Source organism: Filobasidium floriforme (assembly GCF_021052385.1).
Source record: "Filobasidium floriforme strain CBS 6241 chromosome Unknown HD553scaffold_12, whole genome shotgun sequence".
In the NCBI taxonomy this organism is placed as follows: Eukaryota; Fungi; Basidiomycota; class Tremellomycetes; order Filobasidiales; family Filobasidiaceae; genus Filobasidium; species Filobasidium floriforme.
The window spans coordinates 661,421-685,463 of record NW_025763633.1 but is presented as its reverse complement, the minus strand read 5'-3'; the positions used below and the strand labels follow the sequence as shown (position 1 = coordinate 685,463).

The 24,043-nt window shown below is 50.9% G+C and overlaps 11 protein-coding genes across 11 annotated transcripts; 3 read left to right on the top strand and 8 right to left on the bottom strand.

Moving 5' to 3' along the window:
* Positions 1-335: 335 nt before the first annotated feature.
* HD553DRAFT_342613 (uncharacterized protein) lies at positions 336-869 on the bottom strand (the record flags this gene model as incomplete). The annotated part of the gene is made up of 1 exon (XM_046182769.1): positions 336-869. The coding sequence occupies one exon, from the start codon at positions 867-869 to the stop codon at positions 336-338; it is 534 nt and encodes a 177-aa protein (XP_046036358.1).
* Positions 870-3,147: 2,278 nt separating this feature from the next.
* On the bottom strand, positions 3,148-3,912 carry HD553DRAFT_350434 (uncharacterized protein; the record flags this gene model as incomplete). Its single annotated transcript, XM_046183531.1, has 2 exons — positions 3,148-3,819; positions 3,889-3,912. 2 exons carry the CDS (start codon positions 3,910-3,912, stop codon positions 3,148-3,150), a joined length of 696 nt encoding a protein of 231 aa, XP_046036357.1.
* Positions 3,913-4,870: 958 nt separating this feature from the next.
* On the bottom strand, positions 4,871-5,395 carry HD553DRAFT_342611 (uncharacterized protein; the record flags this gene model as incomplete). The annotated part of the gene is made up of 1 exon (XM_046182768.1): positions 4,871-5,395. The coding sequence occupies one exon, from the start codon at positions 5,393-5,395 to the stop codon at positions 4,871-4,873; it is 525 nt and encodes a 174-aa protein (XP_046036356.1).
* A 1,417-nt stretch (positions 5,396-6,812) lies between these two features.
* Positions 6,813-7,658, bottom strand: HD553DRAFT_342610 (uncharacterized protein; the record flags this gene model as incomplete). Its single annotated transcript, XM_046182767.1, has 4 exons — positions 6,813-6,887; positions 7,013-7,057; positions 7,196-7,278; positions 7,415-7,658. The coding sequence occupies 4 exons, from the start codon at positions 7,656-7,658 to the stop codon at positions 6,813-6,815; spliced, it is 447 nt and encodes a 148-aa protein (XP_046036355.1).
* A 305-nt stretch (positions 7,659-7,963) lies between these two features.
* HD553DRAFT_43800 (uncharacterized protein) lies at positions 7,964-9,710 on the top strand. The gene is made up of 8 exons (XM_046184224.1): positions 7,964-8,139; positions 8,227-8,418; positions 8,502-8,540; positions 8,632-8,897; positions 9,010-9,063; positions 9,149-9,240; positions 9,424-9,527; positions 9,609-9,710. Exons 1-8 carry the CDS (start codon positions 8,046-8,048, stop codon positions 9,623-9,625), a joined length of 858 nt encoding a protein of 285 aa, XP_046036354.1. The 5' UTR covers positions 7,964-8,045; the 3' UTR covers positions 9,626-9,710.
* A 667-nt stretch (positions 9,711-10,377) lies between these two features.
* HD553DRAFT_296739 (TIP-1 family-domain-containing protein) lies at positions 10,378-14,333 on the bottom strand. Its single transcript, XM_046178524.1, has 10 exons — positions 13,555-14,333; positions 13,161-13,465; positions 12,759-13,088; positions 12,512-12,677; positions 12,302-12,421; positions 11,942-12,233; positions 11,714-11,881; positions 11,360-11,658; positions 11,092-11,297; positions 10,378-11,036 (listed from the first exon to the last, which is right to left on the bottom strand). Exons 1-10 carry the CDS (start codon positions 13,915-13,917, stop codon positions 10,526-10,528), a joined length of 2,760 nt encoding a protein of 919 aa, XP_046036353.1. The 5' UTR covers positions 13,918-14,333; the 3' UTR covers positions 10,378-10,525.
* A 195-nt stretch (positions 14,334-14,528) lies between these two features.
* On the top strand, positions 14,529-15,792 carry HD553DRAFT_331676 (uncharacterized protein; the record flags this gene model as incomplete). The annotated part of the gene is made up of 3 exons (XM_046182028.1): positions 14,529-15,147; positions 15,233-15,461; positions 15,554-15,792. Exons 1-3 carry the CDS (start codon positions 14,598-14,600, stop codon positions 15,789-15,791), a joined length of 1,017 nt encoding a protein of 338 aa, XP_046036352.1. The 5' UTR covers positions 14,529-14,597.
* On the bottom strand, positions 15,793-17,250 carry HD553DRAFT_285110 (uncharacterized protein). The gene is made up of 6 exons (XM_046178219.1): positions 17,085-17,250; positions 16,923-17,025; positions 16,592-16,862; positions 16,145-16,525; positions 15,966-16,074; positions 15,793-15,890 (listed from the first exon to the last, which is right to left on the bottom strand). Exons 1-6 carry the CDS (start codon positions 17,129-17,131, stop codon positions 15,845-15,847), a joined length of 957 nt encoding a protein of 318 aa, XP_046036351.1. The 5' UTR covers positions 17,132-17,250; the 3' UTR covers positions 15,793-15,844.
* Positions 17,251-18,528: 1,278 nt separating this feature from the next.
* Positions 18,529-19,194, bottom strand: HD553DRAFT_324323 (uncharacterized protein; the record flags this gene model as incomplete). Its single annotated transcript, XM_046181473.1, has 2 exons — positions 18,529-18,989; positions 19,047-19,194. 2 exons carry the CDS (start codon positions 19,192-19,194, stop codon positions 18,529-18,531), a joined length of 609 nt encoding a protein of 202 aa, XP_046036350.1.
* A 672-nt stretch (positions 19,195-19,866) lies between these two features.
* HD553DRAFT_324322 (uncharacterized protein) lies at positions 19,867-22,090 on the bottom strand (the record flags this gene model as incomplete). The annotated part of the gene is made up of 6 exons (XM_046181472.1): positions 19,867-20,530; positions 20,979-21,092; positions 21,466-21,548; positions 21,594-21,734; positions 21,782-21,897; positions 21,994-22,090. The coding sequence occupies 6 exons, from the start codon at positions 22,088-22,090 to the stop codon at positions 19,867-19,869; spliced, it is 1,215 nt and encodes a 404-aa protein (XP_046036349.1).
* A 52-nt stretch (positions 22,091-22,142) lies between these two features.
* On the top strand, positions 22,143-23,872 carry HD553DRAFT_312335 (putative alpha/beta hydrolase domain protein). Its single transcript, XM_046180086.1, has one exon. It carries the CDS (start codon positions 22,638-22,640, stop codon positions 23,742-23,744), a length of 1,107 nt encoding a protein of 368 aa, XP_046036348.1. The 5' UTR covers positions 22,143-22,637; the 3' UTR covers positions 23,745-23,872.
* The last annotated feature ends 171 nt before the right edge of the window (positions 23,873-24,043 follow it).

The following is a 24,043-nucleotide window of genomic DNA, read 5'->3' as shown; positions in this document are numbered from 1 at the left end:
AAGAACTCGCAAGGGTTCGATTCTGACTAGGATCTTCTTGCATTTTGCCAATTTTGTGCGTCATTTAGACTCGGGTATACCCATAGGTCGGCTTACAGTCAGATCAGGGTTATCTAGGCGAATTCGTTGCTATCCATAGGTCGGCTTACAGTCAGATCAGGGTGCAACGGTCGTCATGTCTTTTTGCTTCTCGTCTTATCCAACAATATTCAATTACAAGGTACATGTAACAGAGTCAGCAAGGGCTGTATAATTATGGATGGTCGAACCAACCAGGTCCTTTTTCGACCAAGAACTCCATGATCATCGCAACACGTGTACTGCATAATAAAAGCTTACAGAAAGGGATTCTCGTCCTCGTCAGCTACTGGGCTAACATATGGACTCTCCTCGCCAATTTCGGGAATGTCTTCTCCACGGCCCCCCTCTGTGTCTGTCTGCGCTGCAGCCTCTCTTCCTTTGCCTTTCCTGCCGTACATCCTTCCCCATTCTAGACCGACCAGCTGTCCAAGGGACTCGTGGGTGGTGAATATGTGTGTACCCATCGATGCAACATTGGCCCCTTTTCGTGGCTGCTTGGCATTAATCCTTCCTTGCTGGATTTCTTTGAGTTCGTTTTCAAGAATGATGTTCCGAGCCTGAGTCTCCTCCGTCATGGTGATGATGCCGTTCAGACTGTCTATGAGACGTCGCTTGCTGGGTGTATGGAGAATGGGGAATTCACTTAAAAGCGCCCTAGTGTCGCTTGCAAGACTAGGTACTGGAGTAATTCCGGCAGTTCGTAAAGGGGTAGAAGGCGGAGGTGTTAGATACCGAACCACCTTGCCAGGCCGAAAGGCATAGATCCCTGTCTCCTTCCATCCGACCATGATATTTGACTGGGTGAATGCTTGCTTCCTGGCCCGAGCAAGATTGGTGATCCAAACCCATTTTGGTACTGGTCCGGTATTGTGTCGAAGGACCATATCTGTCATCTTTCCCATCGCTTTCTTTAGTGGCTGAAAGATGCCTACGTCCAAGGGCTGAGTCTTATGGGAGGAGTGCGAAGGAAGCACGATGAGATCCACCTCATCCCGCAAACACCTAGCAACAAACTCAGCCTTGCAGTGACTCCCGTGACCATCCAGTATGAGCAGACGCCTCCCAACCAGATGTTCGGTCTCAGGGAGGAACACATCGGTGAGCCATTTCTGAGCCAAGTAATCGCTTGACCACCCTTTATTCGAGGTAGTCCATCTCCAACTTTCCACCAGATCCAGATCCACCTCATGCGGCAGGTTGCGTTTATTAAACCCAGTTGTGCCTTTGAGTATACACAAGGGGGGGAGAGCGATACCAGAGGCAGACACGCACTCAATGGTTGTCATCCATTCCCCCCGTGTGCCACCAGCTTTCCAAGCCTTTTGAGATTTGGGGCTACCTCTTTCACATTCCATATAGGCCATAACACGACTAGCTTGGGTGGTACCAATAGCAATGCCTGTTTCATCCATATTGAATATGTTTGCTGGATCATATTGATGTTGATCAAGAAGTGATTTGAGCTCGGCATAGAAGGGTTCTAGCTTCTCTGGTGAACATCCATCTATTCGCGACTGTTCAATAGTCCTGGTCCATACCGCTCTGATTGAGGGATGTCTGGACCTTAGCTTAGCTAGCCAATTGACCCCTAGAGTGATCTCGGATATGTCAGACGGGCAGTCGTCTGATAATCTCAAGCGGCTACGGAGCAACTCCTGGGCTGTCTCGCGGACAATATGAGATGGAGGAGGATGACCTGACAACGACATACGCCGGATATAGTCTATCAGGGCCTTCTCTTCTCCATCTGTAAGAGCTTGTTGGTGCTTGTGAGCAGATCGGCGAGCCTTTCTGGACCCTGATAGGTGGGCCGAAAGAGTTGTCCGAGAGACTCCGTGTTCTTCAGCAATTGCACGTATACTCTGTCGTGCCTCATCGATCAGGCTGTCCTGAGCATGATAGGCAGCTATAGCCTTCTGAAGGGGTGTCTGAGTTGTTTCCATAGTGATCTATATTGTGACATGAATTTATCTTCGAATATAAGTGTAAAGTCAATATTTCGGTTCATCATAATTTACATGAGCATGAAATCCACATCGCGCGTCCCGCTTCACGGTTCGTCCCACTTCTAGGTGCCAGACGTTAACGATTTCTCGCGCGAACAACGTTCCTTTGTAAGGTTGACCTCATGGGTCAGCCGAGAACCCTCATTAAGAGGCGATAAGGCGCAAGAAGCATCTTTCCGGCGATTTCATTGGCCTGTTGACAGTCGGGTGATCTTTCTTTGCTCTTCATAGATTATCGGCAGACCCAGATCCAGGGTTCCCAGAAGCAAAATTGGGACCCGAAATAAGACCTCGGCTACTCCTCCTTTATCCATAACTCCCTATCAGTGTACATGGTGGAAATTTCCCAGGCTTTGTGGGTGGCGGAAGCTTCTCCTATCCATAGCCGATGTTCTGCTCGACGTCCCTTGGTCCGAATCATGAGGTATCGCCGGCAAGTCAGTCCCCGTACATCGAATTTTCAGCAGCTGCTGTGAAGTCGCTCGAGTGATCTGGCGGCTGTGGGCCCTCCATCTTCGCGCTCTCTGTAGCCGCGTTCAGCATATGACTGCTGATAGGCATGCACGATTCAATACTAGTACAGCTATGGGTGGGGAGAGAGGGTTATCTCATGCATTATCTGGAGATCCGTCTGGGCAATCTTTGGTATCACGAAAGTCCGCCTCGTAAAACAGAGCATGTCATGTTTTGCGCTGCTGTACTGGTGAGATGCATGCTTCGGACAAGTTGAGAAATCTTTCCTTACAAGAGCCGTGTTTCGCTTTCTACAAGAGGCTGGGATCATTGCTTATGAAGGCCCTTCTTACTTCCCTGGGTAGACCCACATCGATCAACAAAACAAAGGTAGATGGTGTTTGTGCAGTTACGATCTTCGTGATTCCCATAGCTGATTTACGGTTCTCGTACACATACGCCTTACATTGGACGAAATCAGTTGCCGGATCGGCTCTAGGCTTCTTCAGGGACTTCCATCTCGTGTAGTTTCGTATATCGTTCATTCTTACAAATATATATACTCTGTCTCTGCCTGTCATTGGGAGAGCTCGATGAGGAGTCGGATTCATGGTCCTGGTTTGTATACAAGCGAGGATTCCGAGGCAAACGTATAGGCTTGCGCCCATCGCAGTTGGCGGTCGGCAGGGAAAGATTCTCGCATCATGCCGCAGATACGCTGTGCATCGCACAGTGCCCTGTAATCCTCGATCACACTAAGCAAGACTAGGAGGAAATCGCTCGAATCCGTCTCCAGAGGTTGACTACTCGTTCGAGTGGCATCAAACTCGTCGAGCAAAATCTCTTTCCAGTCATGCTCTGCGTACTCGCTCGACGAAGAAATGGCTTCATCGAGGATCTTCCGCACCAAGCTTTTCAGTTTGCCAAAAGCTGTCCGACCGGGAACGAAACTGCGACCGTCAGCAGAAGATTGGCTTAACAACTCCCACGCTTGCGATATCTGCAATCGCGCCCGAATGAGAGTCTCTTTGTACGCCGCATGATCCGCATTGAATATTTCCCACTTCGATTCAGCCTTGCGATCGGCTAGTCTCTGGTCTTTTTCTTTGACTTGATCAGCTGAAGAGTCCTGGTCCGACCTGGATCTTCTGGATCTGATGCAGGACCCGATCGAATCAAGCAAGGATTCTGAGTGCGTCGATCCCGGCAGCGTGTACTTGAAGGATGCTTCCGCCAGTTCGATCACACTCTGGCATTTAGAGATGAGCTTTGTGACGTCCTACCGTACAAGCAAGTTCGTTATCTATTCAATGCTTCGGCTTCGGAAATTGATATATTTGAGGCTCACGCTGTCTTTGGAGCCGGATGACATATTTGTTTCAAGATTAGGAGAGTTGCTACAAACTGGGAGGGGACTGTTTGTTTGCGTTTTACTCTAACATGCCGGCGCAAGATTCAGATATCCAGTGCTCGGCAGTGCTGGTTTATATGCCCAATAGATATCGGAGCGGCTCGTGACATGACCTCGGATGAGAGAACTGGAACGAAAGGAGTACAGCCTCCACCCACTTATACCGCGACTGAAATTAAGCCGGTCAGCTGAGGAATCCTCCTCAGCCTTATGCTGTGACTGTCCCCTTGAAACGGTTGATGGCCGGCAGCTGACCTCGTGTGCCCCATTGTGATGGCCTCAACATTTGCGCGCGAGAAGCGTGTTTCAGCTTGCCCACCGATCGGTCCCGCGGCAGAATCGACAGCAGAAGCGACTACGGAGAAGCTCAAATCATGCCTCCTGTTATTCATGTCTGCCGGCTGATCAGGAGAAAGCATCGGTCTGGCAATCTCTTTGAATCCTTCATCGAGAGGGACAGCAACAGGATTGAGGCGCCTTCCGCGTCCCGTGTTTGTACTTCGACAGCTACGAGTAGGAATGACCCAGAAGATGGCAAAACGATCACCGGGCCGGTAAGGATGCCGGTGTTACATCCGAAGAACGGCCTCAAGAGCATTTCGTGACTAGCCGTTTCCGGCGTAGTCATGGCTCAATCCATAAGTATGACGCATTCTCATTTCGACCTTCATTGCTTACAAATAGTGACATGGTGCAAGTATCTCTTGATAGGCTCACAGAACGAGAAGAGACGTAGACGAGCACTAGAACGAGTTTCCTACGTTCTGCATAGAATATCAACTCACAGATGTAGACGAAGCAGCACGGTAGATCAGCCTTAGGAAGAATCGCAAGCCCAAAATGCATGCCATCATCATGCTCCGGTTCCTGGAAGTAGCTGATACGGTGTATAAACATAAACCTTTCGCAAGTACACACATCATTCGAGCACAACTGGGGTCTCAGTACGGGTCGCGAATCTCCACGCCTGTCCTCTGAGCTGATATTCTCTCAGTGACCCTTTGGGGAAAGAGTCCCTGTCGCCTTCCAGTAAGCCATAGATGATCTCGACTAGGCGTCTCGATTCTTCGCTCAGAACCTTGGGACGCCCTGAGCTTGAGTGAAACTCATAAAAGTAGATCTTTTCCCAGTTGTGCTCTTTGTTGTTCATGTCGGCGCTGCACCACGGAATAGCCGTGTCCAAGATCATTTCGACATATCTCTTCAGACTGGCAGAGTCTCGCTTGCGCTGGGCTGTGTCCCCCGAACGCAGCCGTCCGTGCGCCTCGAGTATAACTTGCCTCGCCCTCATCAGTACCTTTTTGTAATCCGCTTCATTGTTCAGGAATTTTTCATTCATGCTCGCAGCTCTCTCGTCTGCGTTGGCGATCCTGACCTTCTCTTCCTCCTCATCAAGCTTGACCTTTGCCTTTCCCTTTGAATTAGACGAGGTGGAAAGGCTCATGCTGGGAGAAGATGCGTTCGATGAGACAGAATCCTTGACCTTAGTCAAGGCCCTGATCCGGCATCATAACCGGGCAGCGTGGCTTCGAAATCATCAGTAGCGGCCTTGATCGAGGACGCTATCGTTTCGCACAAGGTATCGCCGTCCATTGACCCGGTGTTACCGCTTCTAATCGAAGGAAGCTGTACGATAGATGAAGGATCGTTAGCACGGACAGTCTAGAGATTAGATACTGCTAACAACTGACATTATTCAATGCAGAGCGGATGGCGTCCATTTGAAAAGCTACCTGGTTGAAGGTCTGATATTTGTTGTTCGTACAAGAGAAATAGATCACTAACTCCCTGATAATCACCACATCGTGAAAGATCAACTCCCATGCCCACTGATTGTATTGTATTTATAACCGTCCATCTGGGGCAGCTCAGATAGCACACCCATGATCCATCGACGAGAATCAAAGGAGATGCGCGAACTCGACTGATATCATCATACTCAGACACCTGCCAGTCACTTCGTCAATATGCTTCGTCGAATCTATCCCTCGAAACACGTGATGGTGTTATCATACTCGAGCAGCTGATGAAACGCACTCCCTGGTGTCCTCAAACAGCCAACACGCGCGAGAAGCATGTTTCACCTCGTTCCCCTGGACTTACGCCACTCACCGGACGAGGCGACTAGTCGCTCGCCTTACTCTCTTCCTTTCAACATGATCGACATGGTGCAATCGAGAACCATATCGATCCCCACATTGCTCATCACCTGATATCTCGCCCTCTTCTCGCTCTACAGGTCGTTGATCAGCTGCCAAATTGCCTAATTTTCAAAGGATGAAAGGGATGCCTTTCGAGAACCCTCAAATCGAACAAAGATTACGATAAAGGCCTTTCCGCCTCATACCAATCTATTTAATAGATGAGGCCGAGATGAAGAAGTTTTAATTAAGTAGGGTTCTCAGCACGCCTTACATGTCGCCATATGATCGGCGTTTGCCTTCTTGGAGCGTTGTCAGCTGATGTGCTCATTTGATTCGACCGCTCGACGGTTCGTGCTTCTCACTGGTTGATCGTGCTAGTAGCGTAGATCGAGCCTGGTCTCCAGATCGATCTAGGAGCGGAACTGGCCTGACAGACGCTGACGGAAAATCGCGAAAGCTCTTGCGAAGTGCCATGTCGGTTTGCTCCTGTCTTTTTGCTATACAATTTTGATTGTCAAGCGGGCCCGTTTCGACCTCACTCCAAATCGTCCACTTTCGCTTGCTGCTGGCATACCACGGTATCGCTTCGATCCTTGGCTCGATAACCTCTTGATCTTTCGCCATTCATCGACTTATCGCCTGCTCGCCTGTCTTGGTTTTTGCTACTTTCGCTTCCCAATGTGTCCCGTATCCTTCAACGTAACATCCCACTCTCCTTTACTTCTTCCTCCCCCCAACATCGTCCCCCGCCTGTCCCGGCTCCCCGATGGAACCCATCATATTCTGCAAGTTCTGTTGTTCCCAGGGTAAAGGCGGATGGTGAGCGAAGTCGTTCCATTCGAAATACACGGGCAAGAGGAACGGAGGCCTGAAGAGAGTGGAGAGTAGAGTAGAGGAGGAAGAGAGACGAGACTCACTTCTGGTGTGACGTCCACCCCGGCGTTCTTCAGTTCGGTCATCAACTACAAATTCATCCCACCCCACCATCATCACAAAACCGCGTCGACAATACGAGCACGAGGAAACAACAGACAAGAAGACGAGTAAACATCAAGCACTGTAAAGAAGAAGAAGAAGGAGAGAAGGACATGAAGACGTACCTTCTCGATCGCACCCCTGAACTCGCTATCGAACGCTAGTGACATCATGGTCATCTTCGATGGCGGGCTGGTCATGTCCACACCTACGGATTCGCGCGAGGGACATGAAATGAAGTATAGCATATCATACGGTTTCGTCAGCATACTGTAAGCGTGTTTGCTCTCGAAAGCAAGCGGAGCCTGAAGGGGTATGTATGGTGAGCAGGAAGCGGGACTAACCTTTCTTCTTGGCGATTTCCCCGGCCTCTTTCAAAGCCGCTACAGCTCCAGGACTCTTCTTCATGATATCCAACAATGGGCTTTTGGCGAAAGCTTCCGCCATGTCGCTCAGATCTGCTCGGGCCTGGGGGGTCGACCTGAACCCTCTTTGTGAGAGAGCAGGAGCCGAGGCGAGCTTGACGCATGGGCGGATGAGGTGCTGGGTTGAACGGATTAGGCGGCTGGATTGGCGGAGAGCGAACATGGTGTCGAGATGTTTGAGTCCAGACTAGATGAGTGTATGGTGTATGGTATATATGGACGATGAAGGACTCAAAAACCAAAGATGAGATGCGAGATATCGTTGCCGATGTCAACTTCGATCCTACCTTAGGGTGACGAATGATGACGAAGTATCAGGATCACGTGAAAGAGAAGAATAAACCGGAAGCAAAGAGCCACCTCACGGAAGCAATCGGTCGTCATTCGTCCGCTCGGAGGATTGTTGGACCATATTCAGCAGCATCGCCGACAAGCTCATCCTCCTATAGAATACTATTCGAGGTCAAGGTCACAAGTCGACTGCATCTCTTCAATTTGCATCTCTCATCTGACTTTTTTCTCAACTAAATCACTGCGACCTTCGACTACGATGCCCCTCTCGATCGACTTTTCAGGCAAGCTCGTCCTCATCACCGGAGGAGGCCGAGGGATCGGTCTAGCCATCACCGAGGCTCTCGCAGAAGGTAAGTACATGTCACCCTTGTCTAAAACACCTACTTCCTTCCACTCCTCACCAACTTACTTCTGAACTTGCTATCTACCTCTTGTAGCCGGTGCCGATATCGCCATAACATACACCTCGACCGATGCTACCCCCGTCGCATCTCAACTGTCTTCCAAGCACGGCGTTACCGTCAAGGCGTTCAAGTGCAACGTCGATTCCAGTGCCGAGATCGACAAGCTCGTTGGGGACGTACAGGAAGCTTTCGGAAGAGAGGTTGACATCGGAGTGAACAATGCTGGTGAGCACGATATTTTGATCCGAGGCTGTGGGTGTGGGATCGTTAAGCTGAAACTATGCTGGAATGTGGGGTATGTCGTGCAGGAATTGCGCTTTGGCAGTCTTCCGTTCACATGACCGATAGTAAGCCTCCTTTCACCTCAGTACTTCTCTCCCTTATTGAGTGTTGAATCTCGGAATCTCACAACTACACCTCCGTACCTGAAACTTGCAGACCAATTCGACAGCATCTTCCGAACGAACACCACCGGCCCCTACTACCTCTCCCGCGCCCTCATGCGCTCCTGGCTCGGCCTACCCATCTCCCTCTCTTCCTCTTCTTCCGAAGTCAGCCTTACCGCCGACGACGGTCAACCGAAGAAGAACCTCAAGGGGAAACAGATCCTCTTTGTTTCCAGCATCTCCGGGTTGGTAGCGATGACGCCGCAGTATCAGGCTGCTTATAATGCGAGCAAGGCTGGGGTGACGATGTTGGCCAAGGTGAGGCGGGGCAGTGGCTGGGATCTGACTGAGAAATGACCGCTGACTTGGAGTGAATCTCGTCATTTTTACTGACGACCCTTTTTGTCCTCGATGAACTTGGGATCTACAGAGCTTGGCGGCAGAATGGGCTCCTTACGAGGTAGTCATCAACTCGGTCTCACCCGTAAGTACCCCTTCCCGTCCTTTGCCTTCCTACATCAAATGAGTATGCAGCTTACGAGATCCCGAACTTGGTATGATGCTGACAGGGCTACGTATCTACGGACATGATCGCCAACCCGCCTGACGAACAAGCTCGAGGTTGGGTCAAGGTTTGGGAGGAGAGGACTCCGATTGGTCGGTACGTCGGCTCGTCCTGTCTCTCTTCTGTTCTTTTTTCTTTCTCTTTCGCTTCGTATTCTTTCCCTTCCTGCAATTCCTCGCTAGTTCTTTTTGAACCCATCCCCTCGCATCGCTCCGGCTGGCAATTCAAGTCATCTGCCCAAACTAACTTCTCAATCTACCATTTCCGCCTCGACGACAGATTCGCATCCGCCGAAGAGATCGGCAAGTTCATTGCCGTTCTCCTCAGCCAACACGCTGCTGGCGCCGGGTTCATGACCGGTTCGGACGTCGTCATCGATGGAGGTGAGTTCATGTATCTGTATCGGGGTTCAATCGCGACTGTCAATACTGATCTTGATGAATCATTTGTGATCATTGACGCAGGATATACATTGTACTGAACGAGGAAGAAGCGACGACGGTTACCAATACGCGTAAGAACGGGCGCCACTTTGTTCCGGACCACCCTAGCATGCACAGCTAGTTGGCGACTGATGGGGCTTCTGTGCAGCCGGCGTCCGCATGCAGATACATCGTTAGGGATCTACTAGGTGTTTGCAGTTCTGGCCGATGTTGACTTACTTGTACAAGGTCTCATGCCAAACAAAAGCGGCTGAGTACCATTTCATTGTGTCAGCGCTTGGAAGGAGGGAGCACCTGAGAAGCTCCATGGGTGGTGACGATATGGACTTCATAGTTAAGAATCACTCCTCTTGCGGTCTCTCTGGCCTTCTGCTCAAGTGATTGTTCATTGTAATTCAAGAAATGGCCAGCGCGACAGGCTTCAGCTGTTCAATCGGATCATTGCTGCTGGAGGCGGATACAAGGACCTATGTTTTAGGAAATTCTGGACTTACCGACCCATGACGACAACAGCTTCAGAGATGGAGGACATGAGAGTCAGCTCGCTTTCTGTGGAAGCGGTTCTGACAGAGTGGCTTGATGTGGGTACAGAACCGCTTACGCAAAAAGCGAGCTGACTCTCATCTCCTCCTGACTGAGTCCTTCATGGACATGCTTACGAACTCGCATGCGCAGATTTGGTGGCGAGCCTGAAGTTTCAACAAGCGAGTACCGCCCTGTGGCCATCATAGCGATTCGCGGTCATCCAGCAAAGGTTGTGGTAGATCACCTCTGTTGATCGGAGCGAAGATCCGCATTACAAGGTGATGTACACTGCAGCGATATCGTTCCTTGAGAAAGCAGTTGAACGCCTTATGAATAGCGGGGAAATCATTAGCGCTCGTGAGACAGCCATTCTCATCATAATCCTCTCCTGCATGATATCGATAGGCGTGGCATCATCGCCAGCAATCTATTCTACGCTTGAGTACAACCTGCGCCTGTCCCTGGTCGAGCTCTTTGATATCCAAGAGCTCCGTTAGGCGAGCGTATTGCGAGTCAAACGCCATGGCGACCGCCTGAGCAAACGTCACGGGCTGCTCCTCTTTGGCTTCGGTCGGAAGTGACAGCAGCCGAGCCGTCTCGCCGAAAGCCTGCCAAGGTAGGCCCGGGCGGCGAATAGCGTCGCATTCTCGCAGTCCTAGGGTCGAAGCTTCGACCCATGCGTTGGTCTCAGCTACCAGCTCTTGGCCACCATATTCGGTAAACTTGGACCATCCAGCGTATACCGCGCGTTGCATGATATGGTTGGTGACATGAGCGACGATGGCACGGTATAGGTGGCCGGCTGCGCTGGCGGGCAGCATGTGCGCGAGATGTCCAAGATGCGCGGAGAGAGTTGTCAAAGGCCCGATGAGCGCCATCGTAGTCCCTTCCTTGTCCATCGAGGATGCATTTGCATCCCAGCGCCTGTCAAAGAGCAATCAGTTTATGGATCGGGGAAATACGCGGAACAACGACTGACCTGGTCAAATGCGTCCGAAGATCTCTCTCGACCTCGGCTGTGACGTGCTTGACAATCATGCTCTCGGCCCGATTGACCAGAGTCCTGTACTGCTCGACAGCGATATCGTATGGGTTTGCACCGTCATCTACGGCGATCCCATCATGCCGCGCGCGAGCAATATAGTCAGGGCTATTTGAGATCTCGGTCACCAACTCGAGATATAGCTGCCGGAAAAGCGAGAAAATCAGCAGCAGATTTGGGTTGACTGGCATCGCGACGCGCCCACCATTTCATCACCCCATCTCTCCATGGCATCCATCAACCACTTCGCGCTGATCCAGGCCTTTGTCAAGCGTTGCAGCCCTCCAACCCCGCTCGTCATCTTAGCGGTATCCATACCGAGTCCATTCTCGCGAGAGTGTCCCGCTAGTGCACCCGGTACTGCTCTGGCAAATGTCGAGGCGAGGGTCTCGAAGGCGTCCAGGGAGCTGGCAATACGCTTGCGATACGAATCCAGTATGGGTAATTGCACTTGGGCCAGGAACGGGTACTTGTGCCGCAGAGTAGGCAAAGAAGCGTATCGATCTAGAAAGTGAAATGGTCAGCGCCTGATCCACAGGGGATGCACGAGCCGACTCACCTGCGACCTGTTCCACGAGTGCCCTGACTTGTCTCGCACCGATGGTCGGCTTGAAATCCCGCCGTCGTTCAAGAGCAGACTCGGACTCTTGGTCACCCCCTTCGCTGACATCGACTAGCGTCCAAGCCTCGGGTGAACTGGTAATCTGTTCGTATTGCTCCGAAGCAACTGTAGCAGCACATATTGTCAGTGATGATAGTGGTAGAATATAGATTTCCAGCAACTCACACTCCTTCTCGCCTTGCCACCACCTTTCGAACCAGTCATCCGTGTTCAAAATCTCTTCAGTCAAGCCTTCCCACTCATCCTCATCGGTCCCACCGTCCGAACCTCGCTGCTGCCTCCGTCTGGTCGCTTTCCAAGCCCTGGTAGAGGAGAAACCGCCCCGCTTGATCGAATCGTCAAAGACAACAGTCTGATAAACCGTATGCGCGAGCAGAGGTGGATGAGGGAACAAGTGAGGGAATCGATGCTTCAGCAGAGCCAAAGGTAGCGTCAAGAGCTGAGCTGTCAATTCAGCCTAAGAGGCCCATTGCATGAGTCACATCAGTTACAAGTATCTGCCGGTAATTCGATGAAAGAGCTTACGACCGCGTCGATATCCTTGAACATAGTCCCCGTTCGTGAAACGAGAGCCTGCAAGTATGTTTCCGCGAACGCCCGCTGTTCGTATATTGTATCCAGCACGCTCGAGAACGCCCATTCCGGCTGTAGCAAAACAAACCGGGTCGACCCATCCGTTATGAGCATTTCTCCTTGAAATATCTGTCAGCGATGTCCGGATCGCTTGCTACTGACCTTGTCCAGTCTGTTTGTTCCTCGATCACCCTCAAAGTGAAAGATGAACCGTTGTTTGACCGACCTGACCATGGCTACGATCGGATAAAGTCCGTTTTCGATCTCGGCATCGAAATTCAGAACAGACTTGAGCTTTTCTGGTGTTGTATCGAGTAGCTTGATACCCCTATCAAAAAACGATGGTGTAGGAGACGTTGCAATCAGAATTTTGCTATTCCGCACAGCGGAATGACCTAACTAGACTCACTCTTGTTGGAGTACCAGTAATTCCTTGAAACTCCTCTCAAATCTCCTCCTCTCCTCCACCCCGACTGATTCATAAGTCACCCCTCTTCCTGGCCACCCAATTCCATCCAATGCGCTCTCCAAAGCCTCTTCACCCCACCCTTTCATCTCCCTCCAGACCTGCCGATGAACCCGTTGCGCGATAGCCAACAAATGGAAATTTGCTGGAAGATTTGTGCTCAGGGAGATGAGGAGGTTATGCAAGTTCTTGAATGGTGCGATACTCGGTAAAGGGGAACGCAGGGATGTCGGGGAGGGTTTTCCGAGTTGACGCGCTTCGAGTGTCTCTTGACTACAGGATACGAATATTGAGAAGGATAAGTATTACCGTCAATACAGGACAAAAGCCTCAGTCGATACTCACGCTGAAAGCATAACCCTCTCCAACACTCCCATCCACTTGATCCCTAAACCAAGCGCATTCAACCTCGTCCTAGCGTTCTCCACTCTTTCCAGCAGAGTCAGCGTATCTTCCGCCCCATTTCCTCCTAACTCTCCTGTCATGTCGCCGTTGGCGTTGGAGGAGACGAGCTCTCCGGTCAGACGACCTAGATCATCCATCAATGCGTATCTTGAGTCTGATAGTTGAGAAGTCTGAGCCAAGAGTTGTTGCAATTGAGCTTGGGTTTGGGAATGAAGGGGAGCTATCTCCGCGTTCACTTTAGCGAGCTATGTTTGTAGCCGATACGGCTTCATCAGCCAACAAGGAGAGGATGATAGATCACAGTCAGCATATCCGAGCTGAATACTACACTCACGGATTCGGTACTATTCCGTTCGAGATCTTTCCACTTTTCGATCTCGGCCTCTAGCAGTGTCATCTCCCCCTTCAGATCCTTCTCCTTCTTCCCATCCGTAGCTACACCATCCTCGAGCTCATCCTCGTCCACATCAAGGTCCCATCCATCTTCCTGCGTAACATCCCCTTCTCCTTCCTCTTCACCATACCGCAGGCCGGACGGACCCGCACCGGCATTCTCAGAGAGCCTGACCAGGTCCTCCCAAGTCGAGTACCGCTCGTTTAATAGCCTCAGTACCGAATGATCGTATTCTTCAGGTTCCGGTTGATATTTCAAACTTTCCAGCTGTTGAGCCATGGTGAATAACGAGGAGGAAGACATGATTGATGTTGGGTATGGTTAGGGAGGGGTAGAACGTAGATGACGTCACGGTGAAGTATCGATGGAGTGAGTGGAATGATTGTGGTCTACCGTGATGTGCCGGCCTCCTGAATATGTTGGCCTATTGAATTTAGACGTTAATCTCTGTAAACTTGGTCTGTGAGTTCCTGCAGAACTTGTGTCGGTTTCCGTTCGCCAATGCTTTCCGTTGCGGTATGAGCTCGTAGTTGGTCCAGGCTATTCGTAGGACAGCTTGAGCGTCACGTTTTTCGTTGAGAAAAGCTCTTAAGAATGATAAATCAAGACGACAGGCCGGGAGGAGATAGGCTTATGTGCCCAGACGCTGGAGCTTAGGGACTCGATATCGATAGGGTTACATCGGTATGAGGTCACAACATGCAACATGATGATTGCAGATGATAGATGTCCCGGTGCTCGAGTAGGTGTGAGCGAGGTAGATCTGGAATTAACACGTCATCAAGAGGTCGACACCAAAAATATGCTAGCACTTTACAGCTTATCAATCAATTCCGAGCGATTCGAGCGATGAGTAAGAGCTCGCTCGCTCGACCTTGTGCCTTGAGATCTGCCTAAAAGTGCAGAGATCATACTGTATCGACCTGCAAACCTGTAGCGACCCAACCCGGTATCCTTGCCAACCTACGATATCTACCACCGTTATGTCAGAACCAGCAGATCCTACACCTTCCACCTCTTCACCACCCAAAACCGCCCCGGTCCCATTCACCTTCAAACGCAAATCCCGACCACAATCTTCCCGCAAACGTACCCCTTCTCCCGACGAAGCTCCCTCGAGCTCAGTGGTCAAGCCTACTCAACGTACTACCCTCAATCCGCTCCTCCAGGGGACCAAGCGGATACGAGAAGCACGCAAGCGGGAGAGAGACGCCGACGAGCAGTTCAAGGCGGACGAGAGCTTTACCGTCGGTGGTGACGAACTGGTCACCCGTTCAGCCGAATGGGACCTCACCGGCGATACCAAAGACGATAGCGGTCGGATAAAAAGACCTCGGCTGGATGAGGACGGGAACATTCTCCCCAGCGATGGGACGTACAAGGGCTTGGGATCGTATTCGAATTTCATCAAATTGGACGAGAGGCAAGCTCAGATGTCGAGCAAGATGAAAGCTGGACCTCAGAAGGCTAGTGCGAATATCAGGAGTATCACCGTGACGGATTATCAGCCGGACGTATGTAAGGATTACAAAGGTGAGTCAAACCATTCTCAAGTCTCCCTCGGCGCTTCAAGCTCTTTTGCTGACTCGCGTTTCATGCCTCGACTTCAATCTTTCAGAAACCGGTTTCTGCGGGTACGGTGACTCCTGTAAATTCTTGCACGACCGAGGCGACTACCTAGCCGGTTGGCAGATGGACAAGCTCGCCGTGAACCCCACGACGGGTCGACACGAAGCGCCAGCGGAAGAGGAGGAAGAGGAAGAAGATATCCCGTTTGGATGCTTGATCTGTAGGAAACCGTTTACCGAGCCGGTGGTGACGAAGTGTGGGCACTATTTCTGTATGAAGTGAGTCTATACGAGTCGACTCTAGTCTGAAAATGATCCGAATAGCAGTTTGAAGTAGTTACTAACGAATGGAATCTCCTTCTCGCTCGTAGCTGCGCAATCACCCGGTTCGCCAAGACGCCCAAATGTTACGCTTGCGGGACGGCCACCGGAGGAATGTTCAACAAGGCCGAAAAGATCCTCGCCAAGATGGAAAAGCGCAACCAAGATCTACGAGACAAGAAGAAGCGAGCGAAAGAAGATCGCGGGGACAGCGATTCGGAACAGGACGGGGAGGGGGAAGATGCAGGGATCCAGTTCGGAGGTGGGGAGGACAGCGAGGAGGAGTAGATGGGTTTCGAATTGCATGTTTCAGTTGATTGTATGGAGGCGGTACATTCGCATCAAGTCAATAGTCTGGCAAATGGTAATGCGGGAGCGGGCTGCAACCTGTGTTCCAACCAGAAGAACGACCAGTCAGCTCGTTAAACATTGAAGTATCGAGAGAAAAAGCTTGCGACTTACCAGTTCCTCTCGTCGTACACGGTCCCCTTGGCACCCTCAATCATATGGAAAGTGTAAATGAACCTGGTCTTGTCTGACAAGTTGTGTGGCGATTGATGCTGTACGTTTCCTTCTCGGCCAAAACCTACCTGTGAGCTCGATGGACACATTTCGTGGCTGGCATATGAGCTGGGACTCACCGTGAATGAGGACGAGCGACCCGGCTTTACAAGTGGCCAACTCCCACCCCGGTTCCTTTTCCCAATCCACCTCGTCCTTCCCTGCTTCTCCTTCCGCTCGCTCCTTTCCATTCTCCTCGTCCCAGTCGATGAACCCCGTTCCACCCTCTCCACCCTCCGCCCGGCTCTTCATCCTGACAAACCGCTTGCCCACCCCGCCCCGAGGGTCAACGTGAGATCCGGGCAAGAACGACAACGCTCCGTTCGTCTCGGTCACGTCTTCTAGTGCGATCCAGAATCCCACAGCTGTAGCTGGGTGGGTGTAGAGAAAGGTAGAATCAGTGTGGATGGGGACTTTGGCGCCGATCTTGGGCTGTTTACAGATGATCATCGATTGGAGCACTACCAGATCCCAAAGGCGGGTCAGCTTTTCTGTAGATATGACTATATAACGCGAAATTCACGTACCTAACGGATCCTCGTGTTCTCCCAGACCCCTGGCGACGTCCTTGATCCTCTCATTCTCCAAAGTAAACTTCTTGAAGACCGGGTCCAGCTGACACAAAGCGTGTCCGATCTTGTTTACGCTCTGCGTCTTCGGTACCGTCAACTCTGGCTTGGAATCCACCGAAGACCGGGAGATGGAACTGGGTTCGAGGAAGAAGGAGATCTTGTCGTTGGACGAGAGGAAATAGTCGTCGCCGACGTGTTTGCCTTGTTCAGAGGTGGAGAAGGTGGTCTGTCAAGAGGAGAGTCGTGTGAGCGTCTAGCCGACCCGGACAGCTGCGGCGAGACTCGCCATAGGATGGTTGGTAAGATCCATCTCCTCGATAAGCTTCTTGGCTCGATCCAACATCTCTTGCGAGTCCTCTCGAGAGAAGAAATCGGGGATGACATAGTATCTGACGAAACGACAGCCGGATCAGTCGGAGCTGCTGGAACGAGAAAGGTATTGGCTCACCCGTCTTTCCGGAACTTGGCTACTGCTTCTTCGTCGAGTATGGGCATCTTGGATGAAGGTCTTGAAGAGTTGCAGAATATGTGAGATGGTTAGTGGAAGTCGGGAGGTTCAGTCTTCGTTGACAGTTGTTGGGATATCATATTGCCAGCTCGATAACCGCGATCGGTCATCGCCGGTAGGTCGAAGTCACAACTTTGTTTCCGCAGAGGATCACCCTCAAACCTTAATCGCTGGACAATTGGAAGCACGACTCATGGGCTTGGGTGAACAACATGAAGCGCGGCCGCCCGATGCTCGATGGACAGTCTTACCTTTTGAGCGTGTTGGTAAGCGACAACGATGTCAAGGTATTGCGGCTCTCAGCACTAGAATACAATCCTTATATCTGACCTATATCAATGATAATGTCGTCTACACCTACAAGATCTCCCAGTCATCGACGGATTTCAAATTTTCCGTCTGTGCGGTGGAGGCTGGGACGCTCTCCTGCTCCGAACCCGACGTATCAGCATCGTCTCCCTCATTAGCACCATCTTTGGAGCTCGTTAACAGCTGAAAGTCGCCATCGACCGTCTCGGCCAGGTCTGGACCGCCCAGCGCCAAGTCGATTGCCTTCACAACGTTGTCCTTTTGCTGAGGGTCTTTGAAGAGGACCTCAACGTCTACGAGTACGGTGCCGTGGAGTTTAACCCTCCGGCCTTGTCTGTGGACCGTTCCTGCGTCTCCGGTCTCAGTCCAAGCAGATGCACGCACTTTCCGAGCACTGATATCTATTGTCATATACGGCAGAGTAGTATGAACATGCAGTCTCCAATCTCTGATACCTTCCAGACGACTTACGTCTTCGTTTGTGAATTCTGACTATGTATCCCGGCATATCCAGAGCAGTGAAGGCATTACTAAGCCCGTCCGCTATATTGACTGCGTACTCAGAGTATAAGCCCGGCTGGGGCGCGATATCTTCGGTATTGATAGACATAGCGCTTGATTCTCGGTTTCTCCGGAACAGAAGTGATATTCAAAACTATCGTATAATCCACTTCAATGTCTCTCTCATTCACTAGGTCGTTCCGCCTTATATGATTTCCCGGCAATAACATCGAGTCGTTCATCGAGGCAAGAGACCATGCTTCTCCGTACCCACAAGAAAGGAAGTGGTCTGGTGTGATATCATTCAGGCTTCTCAAGGCGATGGATATAAGACGGACTGAACATACAGAAAGGTTCACTCGGCATGATCCCATATCGCGTGATCATTATTATGAGCGATCTGACGTCCTCGATCGATCGATCGCAGCTCAACGGTACCCATCGCCTTCCTTATTGGAGCCAAACCGATACTCCTCCCATCGCTCTCATCTCTTCGGACGTACAAGTTGACCAGCTACACGTGGATGAAACACATGACCAGAGACTCTGTCCTGCTTTCGGCAGTGACAATTCATCACTCATCCTCCCCAATCTTGTCCCACCCATCATCGCTTCCTGAATCGCTGAACTCCTGCTTATCCAAGTCGACCTGAGCTGCGTTTTCTTTGCCTTTTTTGTCTCCCGGCCTCAGTACAAGTGACATTGTCGATATACTAGTAACATCCGTATCTCCATTACCCGCAATGGCAGTAGAAATGCTGCTCGAGCTCGAACTGCTAGGTGCATGCTGAGAGGCTGTTCGGACCGGTAGAGAGATCGTTATCGAAGGTGGGGATGAAATCGGGGTCTCATCTTGAACACAGAAAGATTTAATAGCCGCTTCAATCGCGCTACTCAAGCGAGGATCGAGTTCACCAGGTTCATCGGTAATGACATTGACCGTGACGTCGTCGATTATCAGCGGTATCGTCTGCTTCCAGGAGGCGTTGGTCATGGCTAAATGAACGTTGTAGTAGACTTTTCCCCTTCCGCTGCCTGTGTGAGGTTCTCTCAATACAGGTCATAGACCAAGGCATCGGATGGGAAGCTTACTGGGAATAACCTTTGCGCGCTGGAACTTGGGATCTCCAATCCCTATGATCGCTTTAAAGATCTTGATTGCTTCCTCTGGGGCGAAGTCTCCACTGAATCTTCCCGCTCTTTTCATACGCTTTTGAGCAATAGTTTCTTCTCGCGTCATCGAATCAGGATTTGATCTGTACTTCGGACGAAGGGGGAGTGGAACACGACCAGTTGCGCCAATCAACGATGATCGAATTGAAGGTCGCAACGATCGCCAGCACCTATCTTATGGGATTTTATTGTGTTACGGCCCCCCTGCTGCTAGCCCCTATTGGTGAGGCTGGGTCAATAGAGAACAAAGGAAGGTCGTTGCGCTCATCCTGTTGTCGGATGATCAGATGACTGATACCGCTTGACGATCACGCCGCCAATAGCACTATGACAACGCGCCTGCATCCCTTCCTTTCTCAGCCTAAATTACAGAGACAAATCCTCCCGTGCCGCTTCATCGATAAAAAAAGACAGCTCTATACAAGGCAACTGGTAAAGAGTGGGATCAATGACAGATGTCATATGCTACAGCAGTCCGTATGGTGGACGACCTCTGGTTGATTTGTAACCCGATAACTGGTTAAGCAAAGTCTCGCAATGGTAAAGCGTAAGGGAAATCAGACCCGCCAATCATAGATTGATAAGCATGGCTATCGCATATCCGATCAATCAAGTTTGGCGTAATGATGAACCTGCAATGAATCGGTCAACAAGTAGGTAACCTGCATGGTGAATCACCGGATAAATCTATGACATCGATGACGGTGGCATATGTACTGAATATTGTACACCTGCTATTCTATTTCGTCGCAGGAGCGCTGAACATGCTGTTGTCTGTATCATAGCCACGGAGGTCTAAGTCGGTGATTTTATCCCATCTTTCAGATGCATCAGAATCAGACTCTGCGTCAGATGAGACTCCTCCCCAAAAGTCGTCAGATCCGTTTGCGACGAAGCTGAGTTCTGATGCTTCTACCTCTGGATCTCCCATGTCTGGATCCCTGACGAAATCGGCGGGATCTTCCTGGTTTGGCGTATCGGGGGAGACGGGCTGCGCATCATCGGCCGCAGGGCCGTCAAGCTTGAGAGCCTCTCGGATGGAATCGAGGACTGATTTGGGTGACTTCTCAGGATGGTACCAAACGGATACGTACACCACTCGACCATCGGGCACAGTGATATTGTCCTTGGTAAGACCTGGACCTGGAAGTTCGTGATGTTTCGGGATGAGGTTGACCTGGAAACCCGCTACACACCCCATCGGTCTGCTTGCTGTAATGTACCAGAAACTCAGCAACCGATGAGCAGGCAAGAAAGTATCGCAATCACCTTCAATGATCTTCGCTCCGTGCTCGCCAGCTTGTCTAACAGCCGTCTGGATTTTTGCCAACCAGATTTTTACTTCGGAAGGCGAAACTTTCTGAGGGTTGCTTTTCTGAGGAGACATGTTGTACTTGTTGTAACTATGTTGATTCTGATCGGAGGAACTGAAGTGATAGATTCACCAACAAATCCCTCCGGATTGTGTCCTTTATTATATAGGGTTTTCTAGGCGGAGGCTTTGTGAGCATTTCACTTGTCACAGTTATGGTTACAAGCTTTTTACCGGTGCAAGCACACCATGACAAAGGAAGTCGAGGCAACTGTCAGCTATCCTCCTCCTGTTCCCATCGCTTCACCACCGGTCATGACTCGTCCGAATCCCGAAAGGCATGGCATCATTAACATCATTCAGATTCCTCCGACATAAGCAGATGTAGCCGTCAGGTCACTTGTAGCGTGCTTGTCCATCGGTCAACACTCGGCCGAGTTGAGGAAACGTGTATGACATCATCCTACCTCCTTTGAGATACGTGTTGGCTCGCAAATCGTCTAGTCACAAGACAATATGCAGGCTGCCTCGAGCGTTACCTTATGCTGATGCGGGAAGCGATTGTACAGCTATTGGGGTATCGCACGATTTGATGTGCGAGGGCGACTTCAGCCACTCGCCACCCAAAATTACGCCGAGATAGAATTATAGAACTGTACTGGCGATGACAAATCGCTTCATACGATGTCAACAGAAGAACCACATGTATAGATTGATGTAAGGGAGCGAACGTATCCGGGATAGATCCATCAAGATCGACACCTCTACCCTCGGTAATACCGATAAATCCTTACAAGATTGAATAGACGCCCGACAGGATGGAACAACTACTCTTCTAGATCTTCAGGACTGGTCAGTATTGCGTATTGTATCGCTTGAATAGTTTACGTATGCAGACCAAGATTGCCTCGAAGCCATCTTTTTCTATATCATGCTCCAAATTCTGAGGTCATGCTCAAGATCTCTTGATATACACTCTGACTCAATCATTCATTGCCACTCCCTTCATCATCGGTCCCGACTGACGGCCCCTCCTTCATGAAATTCGCGAAAACGAATTGCTCAATCGTCCAATTGTTCGTTGACCATGAGCTATCGGTTGCAACGAACTGTCAACGGGTTATGATGGTCTGTACCGTGTTTCCCTGACTGACGGTGCTCGAGGGCTGTGTAGGGTTTGCTGTGAATTCTGCTGTACTGGAAAGGGTAGCAGCACTAGATTCGTCTGGCTTCCGCTTATCTTTCGGCTCGGTCGCAAACTCGCGCTTCCAGGCGTCGATCAAATCGTCCACCAGCTTTTAGCGTCATCGTCGGTCTTTTCGGATTTGATCTTGAAGTTAACTCTGAAGTCTGTTCCCTTGTGGGTATGAGCGAACTCATCGGTGCCGGTATAAGGCTTTTTCTTCGAATCCTTCTTGCCGGTATGGACCGTGAAGACGAGTTCGCCACTGGACCGACCTGTGACGGGAAAACGCAATTCAAAGGCTAAGCGTTAATCTGACAAGACAGATCGTGGACCACGCTATTACTGAGCATAGGTAAACTCTCCCCCACTTCCGCCAATTGCCTTGGCCACCTTTGCCTGGATGTCGAAGACCCCACTATCAAGGGCGGGACTAGGCTGAGGCGGAGCTTTCGTACGTCGAGGCATGACTGATTTGAGTCGCTGATTGCAATCCGATAGACACCTCGATTACATTGGCCAACAAATAACATTCTACCACTGCACTTGGGATATATAGTACATATAATACAACCCCCGTTCTTAGGAAACAAAGGTAGGAACGTCATAGATCACATGCCCCAGCATCGAGAACCATACGCGCCCTCACAACGACGCACTGAAGTTCAAAGCGATCGCCTAGCTATTATCTGCGACCGAAGATTTGGACCGTTTCGGTTCGATTCTGCCGAAGACTTCTATACAAAATCATAGTCAGCGTTGTCCAGCGTAAGCGACGAAAGTGGAGACAGCTGTGATCTCTGAGCTTTGCAAAGCGAAGTCTGCGCCTCGATCCTTTGCGCTTCTTTCCCGCGACGAGTGACGATGCGACACATCCAGAATTTAATCCCGCGACCTGAATGACCCCGAGCGGTGGCCGGTCGACACGATCAATGACTAACGGCCTGGGGATGTCGACGTCGAGGTTGAACCGGCCGCTGGGCCCGTTCTCGATCTGGACTGATGAGTTGGGAAGATGAGGTATATATATGGTTGCCGGGGAGCACGGTGGCTAAGATGTGGTGTAAGGCCTGTTGTCCTGGACAGTCTCATCAAAGCTGGCCTTCGCTCGAAAGCTCACCGCACCTCTCGAATACTCGAGGACGATCTCCTATCGGCCATGTCCGAACTCAATCCCAACGAACTCCACCCTGACCTCTGGCCCATCCAGTACCTTCCCGGCTTCCCACTTGACCTCGCTCCCACAATCCTCGTCAACTTCTCCAGGAGCCTCAAGGGTAGCACCGCTCCTTCCGACATCACTGTTCAAGACCTCGTTGCCCCCGGACTCAAGCCTTCTGACCCTTCGGTCAACCTCCGGGTATACAGCCCTTCGAATGCCGGTGATCGAGCATTACCCGCTATGCTCTGGTTTCACGGCGGAGGGTACGTCTTAGGATCTCATCGAATGGGGGCGGATACCACGTTCGAACGATGTCGCAAGCTTGGGATCCGGGTCGTTTCTGTGGAATACCGAATGGGACCCGATAACCCCGCTCCGGCTGGGAACGACGATGCCTATGCAGCGTGGCTTTACGTGCAAAAGAACGCTCAAAAGTTGGGGATCGATAGGGAGAAGGTAGTAGTCGGGGGTCAAAGTGCGGGAGGGGGGATGGCAGCAGCCCTATGTCAGAGGATACACGACCAAGGGGATGTCCAGCCGTTAAGCCAATACCTCCTCTACCCGATGTTGGACGACCGGACCGTCCTGAGACCCGATTCGATGCGGTACATCTGGACGACCCGGAACAATCACTACGGCTGGAAATCATACCTCGGCCAAGAACCCGGCCAAGCTACCGTCCGTACCCCCTATGCGGTTCCCGGTCGGCGGGAAGACTTGGCCGGCCTACCACCCGCCTATATCACCGTCGGTACCATCGACCTGTTTCACGACGAAAACAAGGAATATGCCAAGAAGCTCGAAAAGGCCGGAGTGAAGATCCGGTTCGAGACCGTCCCCGGGGGGTTCCATGCGTTTGAAACGATGCCTTGGTTCAAGAACACGACTGTGGGAGCGAGTTATAATAGGACGCAGCTGGCTGCCTTAGCGAGCGCTTTCAAGGGATTTCAGAAGGATTAGAGTCGTGAGGCGGGTCATAGACTCTCTGTGGACTAGTTCATAGTAAATTGTGGTAATTGTAGACTACACGATTGTAACGAGATGACTGCATGATGGGCAACGAAGATTCGGGTGCCGTAATTTGCTTACGTGATTCAGAAGATCAATAATAGATCACGTGATCTTGAATTGTTCGAGCTCTCCCTCGAGATTATGAGCATGAGCAAAGGGTCGTCTCTACCTACTAACGCTGATCGACCATGTTTGCAACAGACAATCAGAGTAAAGACATCCTCTTTTTCTCAAAAGAGATATAGATT